We start from the raw sequence: 24105 nt of genomic DNA on the forward strand, positions 1-24105 counted from the left end.
ACAATGCTGCATTTACTAAAGCAAGTGGCTTGGAAATTCACTGCGATGTCGCTGTTCCCAGACCACCCTCCCTGTGTTGGACTCGCTCTGTGAAGCGGTGCAGCGCTCAGACAGCGCTGATGGCAGATCGGGGCACGTGGACTGTGCCAGAGGAAAAGGCGAGATCACCTGTTTGGGAAATCTAGAACAACAGCGGACAAAAAGGAAGGAGGGACAGGCAGGTGGAAGCTTAGGTCTGCTGTGTCCACCCACCCCTTACTCTATTATATACCCACACGAGACACTCTCTCTCTCTCTCTCTCTCTCTCTCTCTCTCACTCCTTGCCTCTCCCTTTCTTCCCATTTGTCTCCCCCACTCTCTGATGCTGCTGTGGTGAACCGCAGGACACTCTCCGCTGAGCTGCATGGAGGCACAGGGAGGGGCGGGGAGCCCAGGTAAGAGCCATTTTCTATTTTTGCTCTTTTCAGTGCTATAGCGGGTTGGTCACGGCCGAGTTTATTTTTTCCTGTTCTGATTGAATTGTGCTGTGGAAAACCTGCCTGTCCTGTTTCCTCGTACATTCATGACGTGTGCAGTTGGGGACTTGCTACATGCCCGGAGCCCGATCTCTCTGATTAATGCTTGTATCTCACGAGTGAGCAACTCTTCTGCTGTAAAGAGTTAATCACTGAAATAGTGCGTGAGGAGTGACCCTTCTGCTCATTCTCATCACCCCGGCGTCCAGCAGTAGGGGGTTCACTGCTTCGTGTTTAATCTATTGTTTAATTATACAGGTTAATGCTCACTGTAGGTCAACCATGCTGAAGCTGCTCTGATTGAAAATTACAGAACAATAGTAGAGGCATATGGCCTTTGCGTAAAGGCCATCCAGAGAAGCCTCCGCTGCGTGGACCCACTGAGTTGGGCTTCAGTGCCAGTACGTTCACAGGGGTGATGGGATGAAGTCCTAAATCAAGTCTCCTCGTGGGACTAATTAACTTTAATAAATGTAAAACTACAGAATACTTCTCATAATGTATGAAGAGCGACAGGCAGTGTTGCTCTATAATTTTCAGTATCGCTTTTATAGTGGAACCCTGGAGAAATCGAGGAAAGCTTTACTATTTAGAGCCGTAATATTTTTGCACATAATATACGATAATGTGTCTGTAGCTGTCAGTGTATATTGCTCGGTTTTAGTATGTCCCACAAGTAATTAAAGGTTTTTGGAAGCTGGTTTCTCCTTAGTGTCTGATTTTGTGAAAGTCCATGGGCCCTATTTTCATACATTATGTATGTCCTTAATGAATGAACTTTATAAAGTCCTTGTTTCATCATACATATAATACTTTCTGGTGATTCTTTCAGGCAACTTTGTTAAAATATTCTTTTAAAATATAAAAATGGTAATTTGATAATATACAGTCAGGTATATAAATATTTGGACATGACATCATTTTGTTAATTTTGTCTCTGTACACAACCACAATGGATTTTAAATCAAACAAACATGATGAGACTTTCAGCTTGAAATGAACGGATTTGATTAAGGTATTCCATTGAGGATTATTTTTTTGTTTTGTTTTTTTCTATTGGAGGGTCATAGTCCCCAATTTTAATAAGCTCAAAAGTAGTTGGACAAACTAACATAACATGTAAGGACTGTTTTTAATAAGTGAAGGAAAATCTTTTGCAGTAATTGAGTCCCTGAAGTTTAGAACCAATGTTGCCAGACCCTTACTGTTACCACCGGCAGCTGCTGCTTATTTGAGGGTCTGTGCTTTCAGGGACTGAAAGACGTGCTCAGTTGTGTGAATATATAAGGATATTCTGAATTGAAGAATATCATATTTCTTTGTCTTGAAAAACTCCTGGGTTGCTTTTGCAGCCAGGAAAAGTGTTGGAGTGTTTTGTTTTGTTTTTATCTAAGCAGAAAGTATAGCCCTGTACACCTTATAATTCATCCTGGTACTTTGTGCTACTTCTATCAGCAGTAAACACCAGTGGCCCGTTCCCATAACTCTACATCCACCATGTTTGACAGATGATGTGTTATACTTCTGTTCATGAGGTGTTTCTCTCCTTCTCCATGCTTTTACATCATACTGATTCAAGTGAGTCTTGGTTTCATCTGTTGATTTCTGACACAACTGAATCTGACCTCTCTGTTCTTAAGTGTAACCAGTGGTTTGAACTTTGTTATAAACCCTGTGGTTGCTTTCATAAAGGCATCGCTTGATTGTAGACTTTGACAATGATACACCTGCATCCTCAAGAGCGTCCTTGGCTTGACTAGATGTTGTAAGGGGTTTCTCCTCCCTATATTTTATCTGTTTGTCATGGAATTGCAAAGGAACAGGCCTCACTTGTCCATGAAACTTTTTTTCTCAGTCAGTTTATTGCTTTTGAGACTCTGAATTGAAGCTTAAAATTTACACTTCAATCACTTCTTGATTGTTTGATTTATTATCCACTGTGGTCCACTAAGTAAAAGTATGTCGCTATAAGAGCATTTTCAGCAGTACTGAATGAAATTACATTTTAAATGGAAAATGCCATTTCCTGGCCTTGATCCCTGTACCACTGTTTTTATCTCAGCAGTGCATGTTCATGCTATCTGCCAGAGCTACCTGCCCACTACAAATAATGATCATATTTGTCCATTAAGATGTGATTGAATTAGAGTGAACATCATTACTATGATGTATCACAGAAGTGGGTCACAAAGCATGACCTTTTGATGGCATCATGTGGCAAACACAGCAACTGCTTTGAATGAAGGGAGATTCTGAATTAAGAACAGTAACAGCTTATTAAAAAAGGCCTTTGTCTTATCTATAAGGATGAGAAATAATGTTAAAAGAAACTGCATTAAAAACACTGTAAACCATGTTAACTGTGTTCTCAATTCAGCCAAATATTCATCATCCTCTGTATAATCACTTCCCCGTGGGAGTAATGTTTATATAAATCTGCCACTGCGGGTGTAGCGTAAAATATGAGTAGAGCATATATGGGATGTAAGACAGAGAGAAATTAGCAAGCACAATGACCTGGCAAGGTCATAGACCATGTTAACTTTTCCTGCCAGTGCAACACAGTCAAACAGCAACTGATTTATTACACCGAGGCTGTGAATTTGATTCAACTTTTGGCAGTCGTACAGTACACCATCCCACCAACCTCCCTCGCTCTGTTTCTACATCTCCCACCATCTGTCTGCATGTCTCGGGTTAGCTGATTCATAGACAGTCATGGCTGACAGCTCAAGACAGGGTCAGTGGCATCCTGAAAAAGGGCACATGTATGACTGGCTGTCTTTTAACAGCACTGACTTACATTGTCATTATTTACTCGGGCTTCTTCACAGACATTGTAGCAGTTGGTGGCTAGATCAGACCATCTGTGCAAAGTGCCTAACTGTATATGCAAAGAATACTGTGACTTCCAATAAAGACCTTTTCAGCTGTTACTGATTAATATTGCACCTTGGAGACAGTCATTTTTAACTACAATGCTAAATGCAAGCCTATACATACACACACATGTATTTGTTGGTGTCTTACATGTATCTTCTATCTAAAAGGCAACATTTCCTTATGGATGGATGGATGGATGGAAACAAATGTTCATTGAAGGAAATAGAAACCAGAGCTGTTTATAGTCAAAATATTGAGCAAACATTTCATTATAACAACAGGGGTAAATGTGTAGTGTTTCAGTTTGTGTGGTTCCTCACTGGGGAAATTAATCAATAGCTGGCGATAAACACTTTGCGTCTTAGGTTGCAATGAAAATCCATCATGTTCTGCTTTCACCTTGGCTGTAACATATTTTTTTCATCTGAAATAAGAAATTCCAAAGTCTGAACATACTGCAAGCAGAAATGGTACAGACCATCTGGTGAGGCCCACCAGGAAGCTGCTGTACTCCCACAGTTGCATCTGTTCTGCATGTTATCATCAAATGCAGCCAAAGTTATTGCTACATGTTGCGCCATAAACAAATGACTCTTCTTTTCAGCTTTTTTCCCCTTACTTTCAAATGTATGGTTAATGTCTCCTTGGCAACATCAGCTGTCGCAATCTCACGACGCAGTATGTCGGGGAAGTTGATTTTTTTAGGTGTTCAAGGTCACTGTGACTTCACAAAACATGTTTTGGGTTACAACTTAGAATAATATATGCACATGCTGTAGCGCACCGATCTGAAGGAAGAGCTTACCCAGATGACAGCAGTGGTGATCAGAAAGTTTACTTATCTGATAAAACTATTGTATAATTTTAAACTCCCACCGGTGTCTGGAATACTGGTTACGCTCTCTATTCCTGTCACTAAATGTGCAGCTTACCTCATTTAGTCTCCTCACATACTGCATTGTGCTTTCAACTCTGTCAAACAGGTGAAAATTTAACCTTGATCAAGTTTAACCAATTTAGATTTTATGCATGCTTCTGAGTGTGGAAGAATGCTATTTTAAGTCTCTACTATTTTCAGATTTTGTTAATGGCCTCTGTGAACTGTTTTCAATAGATGTTTGAGATGTTTTTGGGAACATGACCGGGCTGTTAGAATGCATTATCTTTTGTAATAGTGACTATATTGTAAAGCAGAAATGATGAATTAGGGATCTGTAAAAAGCCAACACCAATCTCACTGAAAGGAACCACACATGCTTTAATTCAAGAGGTTTAACAAAAGTATTCCATTAACTGCTTAGGAATTATAGCCATTCTTATAGATACGTAGTTCCACATTTTTGGATATTGAACTACAGTATGGCAACATTGGAGAAATGTTAAATATGAGAATTTTCATTTTAATAGCTGGATAAATATTTTTTTGCAATCAATGACTACTTGAAGTCTGTAGCCCATGGACATCACCAAATGCTGTTTTTCTTTTCTTGAAATGCTGTGTTGGGCTTTTACTGTAGCCATCTTCAGCTGTTCCTTGTTTGTGGATTCTCTGCCTTCAGCCATAGATGCAAATGCCATACTGCCTATAAATACTGCCTCCACCATACTTGGCAGATAATGTGTTATACTTCAGCTCACGAGCTCTTTCTTTCCTTCTCGATATTCTCCATCATTCCGATATAAGTTAATCATTTCAACGAATTTTTTCCAGGACTGTGCAGATTCTTGTAGACATTTTCTCAACTTGCTTAAATGTTGTGAAGGTGTGAAGGTGGAGATAATTCGATCAATGTGCAATTTAGTGCTCTTTCACTTCTTTGATCGTTCAGGCCTTTTGGTGTTGATGAAATGACCTGTTATTCCTTCCTTTTAACAATGTAGCAGATTGTTGATTTGGCCAATCCGCCATCCCAAAAACAATAAACAACCCTAACAAGTGCGAGTAAAACAATTGGAATCAGTCTGATATATTCTATCAGCTTAATATGTCATGAAATAATAAAGGAACAGACCTCATTAAACTGCTTGTCCAGTTCACTCAGTTGTCCAATTACTTTCATTTGGAAGATTGTGCATAAAAGTCACTGATTTCCTAAGCAATTAATTATTTTTGTTAAACTCCTTGAATTAAAGCTGAAAAACTGACTTTAATCAAATTGCGACTGTTTGGTTTAAATAACACTGTGGTGGTACACAGAGTGGTGTATATGTGGTTATACACAAATGTATGCATCTAACTGTGTATGACAGACATGTACCATTAAACACTAAACTGACACTGATGCGTAGGCTGCATAGATGTTGTGAAGAACTTTTTGCATTATATAACAAAAAGACAAGCAGCTGAGATGCTTGAGCGTTATAAGGTGACGCAGGTAGCTTGGGATTAATGGCCAGCTGGTGTCTGATTTGGAAAACACATAATAGTGGTTATACAAGGAGGATTATCACTAAACATGGCAAACATGGGAGCAAATAATAAGTTCTTTCAGTTCTGGAAAATTTCTGAGTACTTTGTTTCATTTCATTACTCAACATCTTCTCTGCATTATTGTGTTGCCTTAAATTGCATTTGATTAGCAACAATAAAGCATACCTAATATTTACCTGAGGCTTAAAATTCCTTAGCTTTCCTTTTAATTCTCTCTTTTATGCTCAATCTCCTTTTCTGGGTTTTCATCGGATGACAGAGCCCAATAAAGACATCCAGAAGCTGCTGAAGCCCTCCAGCTCAGGTGACCTGTCCAAGGAGCTGTTTCAGCACCCATTAGCAGAGGAGGAGGGCAGCTTGTCAGGGCACACTGCTAGCCTGCTGCACATCAACGAGAAGAGACGTGAGTACAAGCGATAGTATAAAGAGTGGGTTATTTTAGCAAAATGAAATAGTGATGAATATTCATTGGCAGTAAAGAGGTGTTACAGGCTAATTATAAATGGGAAAAGCCTTGAGCAAGATACCTGATCAATAGTCTCTAATGAAGAAAATAAGTAATGATGGAAGAGGATATTCTTCTGTGAAAATGTATTTTATCAGTGCCGGTCACGGATTGATATCATAACACAATAACAATCCCATACTAACATATCTGTGGAGCTCTAATACATACTTCACACATGTAATTATGGATTATACAAGCATTCTTTAGTCAAGTCCAGGTATATGGATCCCTTTGGATTTACTACTGCCTGTTTTATGTATTCTGGTCCAACATTCTCAAAGCACCACAGCCTCGACTGAACAGACCCATTGTGCATCAGTCTCATACAGAGGCTTCTCTGTAAGTGCCAGACTCCCAAGGCACAAAAGCACAGAGACGAATACAGGAGCTACATGGATGACAAGGCAGCCTTTTTCTGCTTCACAAACTGAACTCTTTTTCAAGTAGACACCTCATCCACAGGCCAATTTCGGTGTCTCTCTGATTTAACGTAACCCACGACATAATCGCGCTACCTGGCAGCTCAGCTTAATAGTCTATGGCAAGAGAGTCTATGGAGAGAGAGTGAAACCTAGACTGGTGGTTTGAAATGTTTCCAAAACATTTAGAGTCTGATTTGAACGAGATTACCCTTCTGATCAGTGAGAGTCATTCATTAACGCTAAAGTGCTAAAGAACACGACGTCATCCAAAAATGGCACAGAAACAAATAATCTCCTAGAGCTGCAGTTTGCTCCTGAGTCATCTGCAAGGCTTATTTTTAGGCTCAGCCTCAAAAAATCAAACATCTTAATATCCCAGAAAAGATCATTTGGTTTGCAGGAACTAAGGTGGTAAGAAAAAAAAACCCTGCAGTACATCCACAAATAAATACAAAGCCAAAGAAAGCCGCACTGTAAACCAATTGCACTCTGATTGCATGGATGGAAAGAAATAAAACATTTATGGCAACCGCCCATACTATCAGTTTCTTTAATAGGAGAAAGTGGGTAAGATCAAAGGAATTTTAATTAGGATTTTAATTCAGCTTGTGTCCTTCAAATTAAAACATCCTGTAAGGAAAAGATATTTAGATAAATGTAGGCAAATGTTGGTTTACTCTGGTTGTGTGGGCTATTGCAGAGGCCGGCGTTTGAATCGTTTCGATGAGGTATTTTAGCTCTTTTTCCTGTGTTTCCAGCGTGTTTTAATTTGGATTTCATCCCCTAGTGAAGCACTCTTCTTGCTATGTGTGTAGCATTTACACCTCATTTATTCATTAACAAGCAATCCAACAGAAAATAAGTAAACAACATTAGGCCATGTTTATCAATAACATTCAGATCCGTTAAAAAGAATGCATTATATACATGATAGAAATTTTTGACACTCTTTGTTTAATATATACATCTCAATAGCTTAGCCTGGTGTCAGTCTTATTCACTTCATTGGTCTCAGTCATTATTACAATCTGCTCAGACTGAACTGATGACCTCAGAGCCCTGATAGGCTAGGAAAGAAAGGGGATTATACAGATCCAAGATGCACGGCGCATCCATTCCACTCTCTGATCCCTTCTCCCAAATGTGAAACCCTCCCTCTTATCCATTCTCCCTATTTTTGCTCTTCCATTTGAACCTATCTGTACATTTATACTTGTAAAGAGAGGAAAGAAAAAGGAAAAATGAGAATACTGAATAGTCATGTTGTCTTGAAGTAAATGAGACTTTTAAATGCGAGGTTCTATTGAAATCAGGGGACTTTTGTTTTGCACACATGGACTGCAAGCATGTGATGAAAAAATATAGTATTAGTGAAGAAGGAGACAAAATGAATGAATGTGAATGTGCGGGCCACCGGCCAAGAAATGGTCGTCTCTTACATCTGCTGTATGCACAGGAGTCTTTGCTTTTTGTCCTCCCCCTCTCCCCACTGACTTCTCAGAGTGCCACTGATTGGCTTTTGAACTGGAGGCAGTTGTTTCAGCGTGTCTGTCTGGGACTGGAAACCGACTGATCAATTATTCAAGGAGAAAGGGTGTGGAAAAGGGAAAAAGAAGAGATGGGGGAGAGGTGGTTAAAAGCAAGCGCAATAGAAAGGGAATAACCCTTATCAGCTGAAAATAATGACAGAACTTATAAGGAGGTATTGTGTTGTTTCACATAATGCCTCATTTCCCCCTCTTGTCTCTTTCTTCGCCATACCCGTTTTATTATTTTAGATTTAGCTCCTTACCTAACGCTCCCTCTTCTCCCATCGCCCTGCCTCTCCCTCATCTTTCTTCATCTCCTCCCCCACAGTTTTCTTCATGTTTCACTGCCTTAGTTTTTTACCTCCCAAAATGCAGTTAAAAATACTGATAACTGTAGCAAGCACATTTCTGCCTGCAGAAAACATAATATATATTCAGAAACATGCACAAGAATCAACCTAAAGACATGAAAAAAAGAACTTTTATGATTTTTTTAAACAGTTATTGTATGTTTTAGTGCTTATTTAAAACCAATCCCAGACAGCAGAAATAGAGACCTTCAAGCTTTGGATGTGAAGTTCTGAGAGCTCTCTGCTGAGTCTTTCTGTGGCTGTTTTAATTATATGTACTGTGGTGGTTAATGGAGTGATAATGGAAGCTGGCTAGCTGAATCCTTAATATATTTCAAATGTCTACTATATTCAGTTACTTATATTTATATTCTCTTTGTCACAGCTTCCTGTTTCATTCCTCTTGGGATTTCTGCTGAGTGTTTCTCTTATATCTTAAAAATGACACAGCTACTTCCCTGGCATAATAAATAGTCTTTTAAAAATCAATATGTGCTCTATCAGGACCATGATGAATTAAATGAAATATAGCAGCAGACAAGGAGCAGCAGGAGGAGAGTGGGCTCTGCTTCTTCAGCTGCTTCAGCCTGAGACAGTGCCTTAAACTGCCTGGAAAATAGCACGCAAACAGCACGGGATAATAACAACCTGTCATGGAGCCCATCGTTTTTTTACAAGTCACGCTACAACCAGCCAATGATGTGCTTTAGTCAGGACTTTGCATGTAAGGCTAGCACCCACTGATTGATAAGGAAATGCAAGCACACGTCAGTCTGCCTCACCAGAGACCTCTTTCTCACTATACTGTTAGATTAGTCCTGCTCAATTACATCTAATTGTTTCCTAACTTGGGTAATGCTGAGACAAGCAGATGTTCTCTTGGTGCACTTTATGCAAAGATTATTTAGATCTCTGAATAAATCTGACTTTGCATACATTACATTAAAATCTCACCTTTGGAGGCACTTTGACTGGAAAGCTGAGTCAGGCGTTTGGGTGCACACCCCGTGTACATTAATACCACCCGGTTCTGTGCAGCAGCGGACGAAATGGCCTGCTGAAGAATCACAAGCTTGTGGAGAAAAGAACAGGTGCAACACACCCAAGAGAAAAAAAATGAAGATCTGGCTATTTTCATCTCTACAGAGCTCTTGTTTCATTTCTTCAGTAAGCTCCTGAGTCAACACAAGGGGCGTCATGGTGAGAGAGGAATTCACTGAATGAAGCATCAAAATCAGACACAGATTTAAGGAAATGTACAGTATGTGAAATGCTTCTGTAATAGAGAGCACTGTACAAGTTGTACAGATTAAAGTGGATGCAGGAGCAGAAAAGAAATCGATTTTACAATAGCACTGCAAGAGCCAGGTATCGATCTGATTATCAGTACAATAGATTCAAGAGCTCCTTACTTGAGCTGTTGAAATATATGCAGTTTATCTCCTACTTCTTTGAAAGAGACACTTTTTTCTGCACTGTGAGCAAAAATGAGTGATTTTAATCTCCCATTTTCTCTCCAGACTAAAAGGACTCTTTTATTTCTCTGCTTCATAGAACCGTTGAGCAGTGTCTCTTCTTTAGAGGTGCACTTTGACCTCTTGGATCTCACTGAACTTACCGATATGTCTGACCAGGAGCTGGCTGAAGTTTTCGCTGACTCTGATGAGGAAAACCACAATGAGTCCCCAGCAGGTAAGGATTTCTGAGATTAGATATATATGTTGCAATAAACACTGATCATTAAAACATGAAAGTAAAGAGAACCAGGACTATTACAGGAGTGTACAAGTCACCCCTCATTTATTTATATTTGCCTTTGATGAAACAGACTTTATTGTAATTCTATAAAGTTTTCTTGAGCAATAGTTGTGCCTGTCTCAAGGTCTCTCAATTTATTTATTTATTTTTGAGTTGCTTTTTCACTAATTTTCAGAACATTCGTTGTACCTGACCATGTTGGCATATCTCAACACGATGTGCGGTGTGTCCTTTCAAAATGTTTAGGGAATTAGACAAGTGGAGGGCCAAAGAAGTGGCAGGCCTAAAGAAACTATTTAAGGCAGATGAACATTATTTGAAAGTTGTGTCTTTAAGAAACATGATGGGAAATCCAGCAAAGACTGAGAGAAACATGGCCCTACAGCTGATCCATCTACTATTCAATGAAGCTTTTCCAGAAATGCTCTCAGTGGAATGGGAACTATCCAAAAACCATTCTTTAGGAAGGGAAACAGGGAGAAAGGTATGAGGTATGCCAATAATACAAGAACTGGACTGGAAATCCAGGTCTGATGGGGTGAGGAATCCAAATATGAAATTGTTATCAATATGTCTGAAGCAGTCAAGTGAGAGATCCAACAGTGAGTGTCTACAGCCACCTGTATAACATGGTGGAGGTGCTGTCATTGTTTGGGACTGCATTTCCACCAGTGGTTAAAAGAACCATCACATTTTGATCTAATATTCAATATCATCTGTAAAGGATCTGAGTGGAAGCAGTTTCATATTTCAGCATGACATTGATTCCAAAGAGAAATTACAAGAAACCTTACCTAGGAGTGTTCAGACTGTGTTGAAGAGTAAAGATAGTCATGTTAAATCAAGGTTCAAGTGTGTTGGATTTGTACAAATGCTGTTTTGCCTCATAGACTGTACTTCTGCACTCCCCATTCCCCTGAAATGAGAGTTTTGCACCATATGTTATATTTCCTCAAGGTTTGCTGAGACAACGGCACATACAAAAACTGATTATCCTCATTCTGCAATCTCCTTAAGATATCTTGTACTCCATGCACAGATTTTAATTTATGCAAGGCGCAAAACTTTTTTGCAACTCTTTTCCCTGTAGCTTGATTGCCGAGGGAAGCATTTCCCAGATTAGTGACTGTGGGTGTAAAAAGTAAAGAAGCAATCATTTTGTGGGGGTGGAGGGTGTGCGTAAGAGAGACAGAATGTGTATTTGTGTTACTCATTTTGTGGGGACATGCGCCTGTTTACGCAGTAACATTGTTGATCTGACATCAACAAGCCCCAACAAAATCAATCGATCAGTGTTAGTACTGTAAGACCTTGTATAAGGGTAGAGTAAGATTAGGTCAATGCAAGCAGTAAACAGGCCTTTGTCTCCAGGAACTGAATGCGAGTCAATGTAAAGTCCTCTGAAGTAATGGAAACACGACCGTGTGTGTGCAAGAGACAGATTCAAATCATTATGGCTCAGCAGGGTCCTAAAACAGCCTGCTGAGCTGTAACGATTTGAAATATCATGTGACTCCTTCACAGACTCATTAAAAACATATTTCACAGTGTCACAGTGGTTAAGTAAAAGGGGCAGTTTAACTTGGTTAATTTCCATTTTTACGTCGCCTAACAGTGAGAGGAAAGAATTTCATATTGATTATAGTGATTAAGGGCTGGAGCTGCATCACTTCAACCCCACATCAGCCAAATTAGTCAAATACAGCACATGGGGTTTGTGCGTATTAAAGAGGTGAGACGGTTCGCTGTCATAGCAGCAGGTGCAAAAAAGCTGTTGTGCAAAAACCAAACAAAAAAACACCATAGGTAGCAGCGTGCTGCACATGCAAAGTCAACTTTGTCCTCTGAGCGTCTCAACATGCACTATAGGTTTTTGTCAGCTTAAGATTTAAAAGTCTGATATAAACATTAGCAGTCTATTTTCGTTCCATGGACAGTGGGGCGTTCATTCTTTGTTTGTCCAAGAGTACCTAAAAGAAGGTTGAACACATATTAGCATAAAGTGCTGACCCTGTTTGAATCCACCGTAACACAGCAGTGCTGGTGATGATATGACATGTACACTCTTATAGGCACCTACAGTAACAGCATTAACCTCTTTCATTTTTATTTTCTGTTTATTGCTACTGTTCTATATCATGACACAGTGTGTTAAGTGTGAGTTATAGCCCCAGTGGGATCTGTGCTATATACTGCTGCCTCCAGCTCTGTAGTCATTTATTTAAATTTGAGATACAGTGGTTACTGCAGGGACATCTTATGTCCAAAAATAGACTTTTTCCTTTGTTTTTAGTAAATCCACTCTGTTTTATGTGCTGTATGTAATGGTATGCTGATAACTGTATTCTCATGGTTCACTGTAGCAACTCAGCTAGATGGAAAAAATTTAATAATTTAGTAATTTCAGTAATTTATTTAGGCTTTTAATAGAAAAAAAGAGGATGCTGTAATAATAAATATGCATATAATATTGTGTAATTGCATCATCCAAAAAAAACTGATGCACCATCTTAAACTTATAGTTAATCTATTAAAAATACATAGGTTTGGGTTTGCAGTTTGTTGAAGTTGCCATGTTTGAATACAATGGCCAGGAAGGAGATCTCCCAGTGGAGTTTAATGTATGTGGCAAGAGGCCGGCCACATACGTAGTACAACAAAGCCAGAGAAAAGAAGCCATAGATTTTGGTGTGCTGTGGAAGGATATTTAATGCCTTCAGCACCTTTCAGAGTCAAGATGTGAAGGACCAGAGCTATGTTTTTTTTTTTTTGAAAATATTTTTATTGAAAAAAGAAAACAACAGTACTTGCAGTTACCGAAATACAATCAACCTTTCTTCATTTTCCTAAGTAAATAAACTTTATATATATATATATATATATATATATATAACTGGAAGGCATCGGTGGGCATCGGTGGGCAAGAGACGAAAACAGGGCGTTGTTGGAATGCTACTACACAAGTAACCCCGGCGGAAGGGGCTACATGAATAGGATGAGGGACCTATGGATTCTTCGATACCCAACATCCACAATGACGGCGAAACAACTAGTAGCTCAGTGTTCCAACATTCGAAAGAAGGGACTGCTCTCACAGCTAGAGATTGACGAGGTACAACACAAATGCTACGGCAAGGAGGAGTCAGGACGCCAGGTCAGGGGGGCGATATCATCACCCCCACCCGAGATTGGGTACATAGCCCCAAGTGCGATAGGAGAAGGATCGTTGAGTGTGAGAGGAACTGACCTGAAAAATAGGATCATGGCCAAGCTTGAAACCTGGATCCCCCGTAGCCGGTTACCAAGATTACGTGAAGTACCCTCAGAAGGTCTGCTAGATGATGTTAATGCAGCACTACGGGCAATACCTACAACCACGATTACCGACACTAACAAGCTGATCTACAATACGGCAGCAGTGATCAGTGAGATGCTTGGCTACAAGTTGAACAGCGACAAGGGGCAGTACCCTCCATGGAGAAGGAGGCTAGAGGGCAAGATCAAAGTAGCACGGAGGGAGGTTAGCCAACTAACGGAGTTGCAGAAAGGTAAGACAAATAAGGTGCCTAAGAAATACAGCAAGCTGTCCATACCTGAGGCCTTGGAAACTGCCAAGCAAAGACTCACAGCCTTGGCCAGCCGCTTGAGGAGGTACACCAGAGAGATAGAAGGCAGGAGAATAAACCAGCTGTTCTCCACAGAACCAGCAAAGGTGTACTCTCAGTGGCAAGGGAACAATAAGAGAACAGCACCACCAAGGCTGGAGACGGAGCAATACTGGAAGAGCATATGGGAGAAGGATGCAACCCATAACGGCAATGCTCAGTGGCTAGAGGATCTGAGGGCAGACCACAGCGACCTCCCTGAACAGGGTCCAGTAACCATCACAGTGGCAGATATCCAAGAAAGGGTCTCCAGTATGAAGAGTTGGACAGCACCAGGGCCCGACATGGTTCACGCCTACTGGCTGAAGAAGCTGACTGCACTCCACGAGCGTCTGGCAGCACAAATGAACCAGCTGCTAGTTAACGAGAGACACCCGGAATGGCTAACCGAAGGTCGGACGGTCCTGATCCCCAAGGACCCCAAGAAGGGACCGGTCCCCTCCAACTACCGACCAATAACCTGCCTCAGTACTACATGGAAGCTCCTGTCAGGCATCATATCGGCTAAGATGAACAGGCACATGGGTCAATACATGAGCGGGACACAGAAAGGAATTGGCAAGAATACCAGAGGCGCAAAACACCAGCTACTGGTAGACAGAACAGTCAGCCGAGACTGCAAGACCAGACTGACCAACCTGTGCACTGCCTGGATTGATTACAAGAAGGCCTATGACTCAATGCCCCACAGCTGGATACTGGAATGCCTAGAATTGTACAAGATCAATGGGACCCTAAGAGCCTTCATCAGGAACTCAATGGGGATGTGGCGTACAACACTAGAGGCCAACTCCAAGCCCATAGCACAAGTCACCATCAAGTGCGGGATCTACCAAGGAGATGCTCTGTCCCCACTGCTGTTCTGCATAGGCCTGAACCCCCTCAGTGAGATCATTAACAAGACTGGCTACGGATACCGACTACGGAACGGAGCAGTTGTCAGCCACCTCCTGTACATGGATGACATCAAGCTGTATGCCAAGAGTGAACGAGACATCGATTCACTGATCCACACTACCAGGCTATACAGCAATGACATTGGAATGTCGTTCGGACTGGAGAAGTGTAGCCGGATGGTAACAAAGAGAGGGAAGGTAGTCAGAACTGAGGGGATTGAACTACCAGAAGGCAACATTGCAGACATAGAGGACAGTTACAAGTACATGGGGATCCCGCAGGCGAATGGGAACCATGAAGAGGCCGCTAGAAAAGCTGCAACCACCAAGTACCTGCAGAGGGTCAGGCAAGTCCTGAGGAGTCAGCTGAATGGTAAGAACAAGATCCGGGCCATCAACACGTACGCCCTACCCGTGATCAGGTACCCTGCTGGGGTAATAGGCTGGCCAAAGGAGGAGATAGAAGCCACTGACATAAAGACAAGAAAGCTCCTTACCATGCATGGAGGGTTTCACCCCAAGTCCAGCACCCTGAGGCTGTACGCTAAGCGGAAGGAAGGGGGCCGGGGACTGGTGAGTGTCAGCACCACAGTCCAGGATGAGACAACGAACATCCAAGAATACATTGGGAAGATGGCCCCAACTGACCGAGTGCTCAGTGAATACCTCAGGCAGCAGAAACCCAAGAAAGAGGAGGGAGACGAGGAACCATCATGGAAGGACAGGCCCCTGCACGGTATGTACCACCGGCAGATAGAGGAGGTGGCTGATATCCAGAAATCCTACCAGTGGCTGGACAAAGCTGGACTGAAAGACAGCACAGAGGCACTAATCATGGCAGCACAAGAACAAGCTCTGAGCACAAGATCCATAGAGGCTGGGGTCTATCACACCAGGCAAGACCCCAGGTGCAGGCTGTGTAAAGATGCCCCAGAGACAATCCAGCACATAACAGCAGGGTGCAAGATGCTAGCAGGCAAGGCATACATGGAACGCCATAACCAAGTGGCCGGCATAGTGTACAGGAACATCTGTGCCGAGTATAACCTGGAAGTCCCGAGGTCAAAATGGGAGATGCCCCCAAGGGTGGTGGAGAATGACCGAGCTAAGATCCTGTGGGACTTCCAGATACAGACGGACAAAATGGTGGTGGCTAACCAACCGGACATAGTGGTGGTAGACAAACAGAAGAAGACGGCTGTAGTGATCGATGTAGCGGTTCCGAATGACAGCAATATCAGGAAGAAGGAACACGAGAAGCTGGAGAAATACCAAGGGCTCAGAGAAGAGCTCGAGAGGATGTGGAGGGTGAAGGTAACGGTGGTCCCCGTGGTAATCGGAGCACTAGGTGCGGTGACTCCCAAGCTAGGCGAGTGGCTCCAGCAGATCCCGGGAATAACATCGGAGATCTCTGTCCAGAAGAGCGCAGTCCTGGGAACAGCTAAGATACTGCGCAGGACCCTCAAGCTCCCAGGCCTCTGGTAGAGGACCCGAGCTTGAAGGATAAACCGCCCGCAGGGGCGTGCTGGGTGTTTATATATATATATATATCCTTTTGTGTGGAATCAAGTGTAAGTGAGCGAACAGGAATCCCAAATACAGCAATCAGAGGACAAGGATGAAGAGTTACCCCAAGAACAGTTGACATAATAGCAAAATACCCTGTCCAGAAACCTTGTAGCTCAGGACACAGAAAAAACATGTGGCTAAGGTGACAAGGAGAACCATGGCATTTATTTTCCACTTCTGGATACAATTCAGAAAGTCTAGACTTAGAGAAATGCACCCTGTGTATGACTTTAAATTGAATAAGTCCAAGACGAGCACAGGAGGTGGAAGATCATACCCTCGCTATAGCCTGTTCCCAAGACTCCTCATGTATTCGAATTCCTAGTTCTCCTTCCCATGTACACTTAAGCTTAACATTAGAGTGGTTACTAAAACAGAGCTATGTTTTATTCTTAAAGAAGAGGTCCAAACTGAGAAGGAGTGAGCTTTTTACCAGCTTCTTAATAAAATGTTCTCTTTCTTCCCACCTCAAGCCTTTTCTCCTGCACTGTAGTCAAGACTCTAACACATGAAAATGTCCATAAATTTATTTTGGATTTATTTATTCTTGATGTTGTCACAGTTACTAATTGGCAGCAGCTTACACATGTGACCTTCCCTTCTTGGGACAGCTGACAAGAGCTGACTAAACAGCAACAACAGTTGGTTATAAGCTAACATTAAGCTAGGTAACATTAGCTTCAGGTGGCTTAAAAATCACTTTCCCTCTGATAAACAGTTTGATTACAGTACATCTCATGAGAGTTTATTTACTAAGCATCAGAGTCAAATGATGCTACATCTAGTTCAAAGACAGTTTCACTAATGCCAGCAAGCAGCAGCTAACATAGGCTAAGTCGATAACAGTGGCAAAAACAGTACCGCTTAGTTTAACACAGAGGTTCCCAAAGTGTGGGGCGCAGAGCCATTGCAGGGGGGGCACGGTATGGAAAACAAAACAAAACAAAAAAAGAGTACTTGGGCACTGCTAGCATAGTGGACAGGTTTTTGATGGGGCTCCCACACAAACGCAAAGCAGGAGATGAAGTATCTCCAAATATGTTTCCAAACCAACTTCCTTCCAAGCCAAAGACTAGAAAATATGGTGAAGCATATCTTCCCTTTGGCTTCACCTGCATAAGTGCCAAGGTAGGTCTCCCCTGCAGAATTGGTTTTCCCTGCGTCGGGAGCAGCGCTGGGCTCTCGGTATCCCACTGTTGTTTATGTTTTTGAACCCATTTTGCACAGAGAGACAAATGTATTGATGGCAATGTTGAAACAACTACATGTAAAATAATTACACCGTGATGCCTCTGCCTTTCTAAATGGAGGGACAGTAACTGCGTGTGTATATGTAAGCATGTAAAACCTGAAGATAGTAAGATTAGCAGTATTTTGTCTCTATCTGCCATTCTGTAATTCATCTCATGTAAACAATAACGTGGCACACAGCCTGACGTGAAAAAAGGCACATGCCATTGACGTTGCATGACGAATTCTGTATTCCTCGTCCACACGTAAGGAGTTTTAAAAAATCGCAGTTTTCGGTGATTCGAAACGCCGTTTACATGTGGACGAAACAGCTGCGTTTTCAAAAATACCCGTGTAGGTGTGGCTATAGCATAAAAGAGTTAGTAGTGGATTTTATTACTACCTGTAATTTATTGCAGTTTACTTGTATTTGCTTAATTATTTACTAAATGTTTGAGGTGTGAAATAAACCGCAATCGAGTTTGGAAACAAAATATGGGTGTGTGTGGTTGGAGGATGTGTTTGTGCAGGGGGGCGAACATTTTTCTTGTAAAACAAAGGGGGGCCTAGCAAAAAAAGTTTGGGAACCACTGGTTTAACATATCCTCAACAATTCACCTCAGTCATTGGTCAGAAGTGAGCATATCAGACTCCTTTCACATGGTTTTACAGCATCTTCCAGAACAAATAAAGGTGGACACTTCTCAGCTACATTGACAGCTGAGGTAAACAGCAGCCTTCCACACATAGGGAGAAACTCCAGGGGACATCTGGATCCGGTCCAAACAGTAATAGAAAACCACCAGCCAGCCACAGCTGTTATACAGCAGAATCTAACTTTAATGTTTTGACTGACGATGAAGCAGGTTGTAGGCTTTATACGGAAACACATTATTATCATCTTATTTTTTACACCCAGTTGTTACAGATCTTTATTGTTTGTTCAGAGTTTTGTTGAAGTCTAATAATCACTCTCATTTAGTACCGCTGTAGGTCTCAGCTAGGCCCTAGGATGGTATCAGTTGTTTTCTGTTTGCTGCTGAATGGTGAACGGGTGTAGTACAGTGGATTGTAGAAGATTTTTACAAATAGCTGCCTGCTGCTGCTGCTGACAATGGCACAATAGTAAGTTGCGGGTCCCTCTTGGACAGCAAAACAGTGACCTCAAATAAACTATGAAGCTTCGAAGAGCTGAGCATAGCTGCAGGTTGATGTGATAATCCAATGGGTTTATGCAAACAACCCTTTTGCATTGTCACTTTGTCTTCATGTTGCTACTTGATACATTGTCCTTATAAATCAGTTGATTATAGTGCTCTAACACAAATGAAAAAGTATGACAGGGCAGAATTGCATCTACACACTTTTGACTTTAATATCTTAAGACCTGGAGAGTTAGTGGAGTAGAATTAGAGAAAATAGTCACATGTGGTTACCCACTTGTATTTTAATGTTTACACATAAAATGGTTGTGCACTTCTTTAAAATCAGCTAAAAGGACTTGAAAACTGTTCAAATTCATTGACTCAAATCAAATGGGTAGATACATAAATGAACACATCCATGTGGTTAGAAGAATATAAGATAATCCTGCATAATCCTTATAGTCACTGAAAGTTCACAGCATTTAAAATTTGGGGGGTAAAATTTAAATGATGGTAAATTTACATGTGTATCACATTTGATGATCCTTTTATAGTGGGGCAAAAAAGTATTTAGTCAGCCACCGATTGTGCAAGTTCCCCCACCTAAAATGATGACAGAGGTCAGTAATTTGCACCAGAGGTACACTTCAACTGTGAGAGACAGAATGTGAAAAAAAAATCCATGAATCCACATGATAGGATTTGTAAAGAATTTATTCGTAAATCAGGGTGGAAAATAAGTATTTGGTCAGTAACAAAAATACAACTCAATACTTTGTAACATAACCTTTGTTGGCAATAACAGAGGTCAAACGTTTACTATAGGTCTTTACCAGGTTTGCACACACAGTAGCTGGTATTTTGGCCCATTCCTCCATGCAGATCTTCTCGAGAGCAGTGATGTTTTGGGGCTGTCGCCGAGCAACACGGACTTTCAACTCCCGCCACAGATTTTCTATGGGGTTGAGGTCTGGAGACTGGCTAGGCCACTCCAGGACTTTCAAATGCTTCTTACGGAGCCACTCCTTTGTTGCCCGGGCGGTGTGTTTTGGATCATTGTCATGTTGGAAGACCCAGCCTCGTTTCATCTTCAAAGTTCTCAGGAGGTTTTGGCTCAAAATCTCACGATACATGGCCCCATTCATTCTGTCCTTAACACGGATCAGTCGTCCTGTCCCCTTGGCAGAAAAACAGCCCCATAGCATGATGTTTCCACCCCCATGCTTCACAGTAGGTATGGTGTTCTTGGGATGCAACTCAGTATTCTTCTTCCTCCAAACACGACGAGTTGAGTTTATACCAGAAAGTTCTACTTTGGTTTCATCTGACCACATGACATTCTCCCAATCCTCTGCTGTATCATCCATGTGCTCTCTGGCAAACTTCAGACGGGCCTGGACATGCACTGGCTTCAGCAGCGGAACACGTCTGGCACTGCGGGAATTGATTCCCTGCCGTTGTAGTGTGTTACTGATGGTGACCTTTGTTACTTTGGTCCCAGCTCTCTGCAGGTCATTCACCAGGTCCCCCCGTGTGGTTCTGGGATCTTTGCTCACCGTTCTCATGATCATTTTGACCCCACGGGATGAGATCTTGCGTGGAGCCCCAGATCGAGGGAGATTATCAGTGGTCTTGTATGTCTTCCATTTTCTGATGATTGCTCCCACAGTTGATTTTTTCACACCAAGCTGCTTGCCTATTGTAGATTCACTCTTCCCAGTCTGGTGCAGGTCTACAATACTTTTCCTGGTGTCCTTCGAAAGCTCTTTGGTCTTGGCCATGGCGGAGTTTGGAGTCTGACTGTTTGAGGCTGTGGACAGGTGTCTTTTATACAGATGATGAGTTCAAACAGGTGCCATTCATACAGGTAACGAGTGGGGGACAGAAAAGCTTCTTACAGAAGACGTTACAGGTCTGTGAGAGCCAGAGATTTTCCTTGTTTGAGGTGACCAAATACTTATTTTCCACCCTAATTTACGAATAAATTCTTTACAAATCCTACCATGTGAATTCATGGATTTTTTTTTCACATTCTGTCTCTCACAGTTGAAGTGTACCTCTGGTGCAAATTACTGACCTCTGTCATCATTTTAGGTGGGGGAACTTGCACAATCGGTGGCTGACTAAATACTTTTTTGCCCCACTGTAGCTGTCCTCTTCAGAACTATCTAACTAACTTTCCTCTTGTTAGTAAAAGGCCACAGCTGCTTGCAGGACGAAAGTGCAAAGGCAGGAGAACAAGCAGCCAAGCAACTTGTCAGCTGTTGCTCATTAAGATTGTGTCATGGCATCTAAAAATGAGTTCCTTTTTCTAAACGCTTTTCCTTGACCTTGATGGAAGATTGTATGACATCAGGGAAAGATGTGAAAGAGAATTTAACCGCACTCATGCTAGATTCCTTAACACCAAAACAACAGCTAAATTCGCCCCAGCATCCTCTGAGACTTGCTTCATACAAGTCATATAAATGAGAACCTTTGGTAAAAAAATATCACTTAATTAGAAAAGTGGGAATTTTAACCTTTAAGATCCCTGCTTCAGTCTCTGAAGGAAAAATTTCCTTCATCCATCATTTATCCAATTGGAGCCTATCCCTGTCAAATTTTACTTATTGGAAACCTTAAAGGCGAGCAATACCAATAATAGACATTAGTAAAGGAACCACAGCCATAGAACATACTTTGATCAATTAATTTATCTCATAATCTTGATTTAGAGATTTTATGTAAATCTATGTAAATCTACATATTTTTACAGCAGTTTGATGTTCATAGTTCATATTTTAATGGGTTTTACCAGGTGCAACAGCCTCTTGTAGAAGGTTCAAAATATATCAGCAAGTCAGTTTATTGGTCATTTTTATGAACCATCCAGTGCAGGGGTGGGCAATCTCAGTCCATGAGGGCCGGTGTCCTGCAGGTTTTAGATCTCACCTTGGGTCAACACACCTGAATCACATGATTAGTTCGTTACCAGGCCTCTGGAGAACTTCAGGACATGTTGAGGAGCTAAATTAGCCATTTAAATCAGCTGTGTTGGTTCAAGGACACATCTAAAACCTGCAGGGACACCGGCCCTCGTGGACTGAGATTGCCCACCCCTGGTCTAGTGTGTCCTATGGGTGAGGCAATAAAGGAAGCAGTAAAGCACCTTAGTATTTAGAGAATCCAACCAGCTGTTATGGCTGCCACTCAGCATCCTGCTGTTAATGATACAAACAATTAGGAATCCCAGCAATGATTAAATGTTAGCACACAATAAATGATTTTTAAACTAATCATCTCATTCACTTGTGTCCTTTTAGTTGTATAATCATCATGAATAAAAATAGCTCAGCTGTCTGAGAATGTAGGCGCTACTTGTCTGAAGATTTTAACCTTTCCAAAATAAACTGTTTCATTCTGTGCAGTGTGTTTCTTCAAAAAAAAAAAAACTCTGCTTGTAGCAATGTTTCTTTTAATCTTTCACACAGTCCTCCTCTCTTCTGTGCTCTAGGTTATCTTTATCTCTAATCCCATTGTCTGCCTCTCTCCATGTCTGCTTCAGTTTCGTGCAGTTTCAGGCTTGTATTGTATGATTTCAGGTGTCATAAAAAATTGGGTTGTGTCCAGCTCAGCAGATAGGGCAGTGCACCAAGCTGCTATTCTTGTGAGTTTGTATGAAAACTCAACACATAAAGATGAGCTAAAATGTTAAATTGGTTAAATTACTCTAAGGTAATAGAGTACAGCTTCTAATAAGGAATAACTTTATTAAATGATTCAAAGATATATATTTAAACAACATGACATAATCAAATAGGACAATAGTAGGAATCATCCAGTTTGAGGACCAGTGTATTTGTTTATGGATTCCCTAAAAACTTCATGATTCAGCCATGTAGTTTTATGCAAATTATAATTTAATAAATTGTTAACAATCCTGCTGAAAGCATGCAGTTACATATGGCAAAACAAAACACGCTAAAGGCTGTGAGACTGAGCAAACGTGGACCAAGTTTTCCCCATAAAGCCATTGGTGACCTCAGATTGAGACTTAGATTTAATTATTTTACTGGTGAAGTTTGCATTGCAAATGTGGGTCAGGTAGCACTGAGCTATGTTGCCTGAGCATAAGCCTCCATGGGAAACTACTGAGCGCAAGTAGGAGCTAAGGAAGCAGTTAAAGGAAGCAAAGTAGAGGAGAGGAGCAAAAGATGGGTGACCGAGTTCAAGCTAAATGTAGGTTCTTGAATAATTCACTTCCCCCTGCTGGAAACAAGGCCTGGTCCTTCAAAAGGCATTTAAACACTTATCATGTTCTGTGTAACTCCTCTTTCATATGACTATTGTATGTCTGCAGCATGTTTGTTTTCTTCTCTCTGCTGTCTTCTTTGTATGTTTACCTTTTCAACATTCAAAAGCTGCTTTCTTTCACTTCAATCTATCGTGTGTGTTCTTTTAAGCATTCAGTTTGAATGTTGCCAAACACGATCAGCTGAGCAGCTTCATAGTTACTGTTTCATCAAGCGTCACGTTCTAGAGCAGCGCCAGAGACAATGAACAAAAGCCTGATGTCCAGCAGGTTTGCTCTTTGTTCTTTCAATTGAGCTTGATGAGGCATAAAGTTTACCCATATCTCTGGAAAACAACAACAGGCATAGCTGTGGCCTCCCATCATTCTTTTACTGCACATTAAATCATTAAACATTGTGTCTATTTGTATTATTTTTGTTGCATATTATGGTATTAAAAGCTGTGGGTTAAATATTTTGTGGAATGGAAGTTAGGGATCATGTCATTGCCAGATCCTTTGTAGAAACTGTGAGTGATAATAGGACCCCACCCCCCACACACCAAGAGGGCCCCAGGATATGTTCATGTGCTGCAGTGCAGACGATCCCAATTATGCATGCCACACCCAGATCAATCATGTCAAAGGAGGCGTTTCTCCTCTGCTCTCAAAGACACAAAATTTGCAGTGAGTCACAGGTTGAGATGTGAAACGTATTACCTGTAAATCCACACAGTGCAATGGCAGCTTGCTGTCTGTTGCCATTCAGCGATCATTTTTATGTCACAACCCATTTTGTAAACACCTTTTCATAGATTCACGGTCTTAAATTTGCACAGTCAGATTCCAGTGAGCTGAACTCTAGGCCATGTGCTTTAAATGACATAACAGATCATTATCTTTGATAAATTCTTGCCCTAGTTCCCAAAC

At 41.4% G+C, this 24105-nt stretch overlaps 1 protein-coding gene across 3 annotated transcripts in view; it reads left to right on the forward strand.

Annotated features, from left to right (window-relative positions):
* Positions 1-24105, forward strand: part of dbndd1 (dysbindin domain containing 1) — a 27092-nt gene continuing 2987 nt past the window's right edge. Inside the window, exons 1-4 of one of the 3 annotated variants that reach the window (XM_086286207.1) lie at positions 1-233; positions 385-435; positions 6090-6233; positions 10194-10331. In XM_086286207.1, coding sequence (XP_086142333.1) covers positions 405-435; positions 6090-6233; positions 10194-10331 — 313 coding nt within the window. In that variant the 5' untranslated portion in view covers positions 1-233; positions 385-404. Of the gene's footprint in view, positions 436-6089; positions 6234-10193; positions 10332-24105 lie in introns of all 3 variants that reach the window. The other 2 variants (XM_086286211.1, XM_086286201.1) reach the window with 2 other exon arrangements.

Source organism: Aulonocara sp. 'chitande type north' Nkhata Bay, linkage group LG1, assembly GCF_057382095.1.
Source record: "Aulonocara sp. 'chitande type north' Nkhata Bay isolate Kocher_YH1m ecotype deep benthic linkage group LG1, A_spYH_male_GT1.1, whole genome shotgun sequence".
NCBI lineage: Eukaryota > Metazoa > Chordata > Actinopteri > Cichliformes > Cichlidae > Aulonocara > Aulonocara sp. 'chitande type north' Nkhata Bay.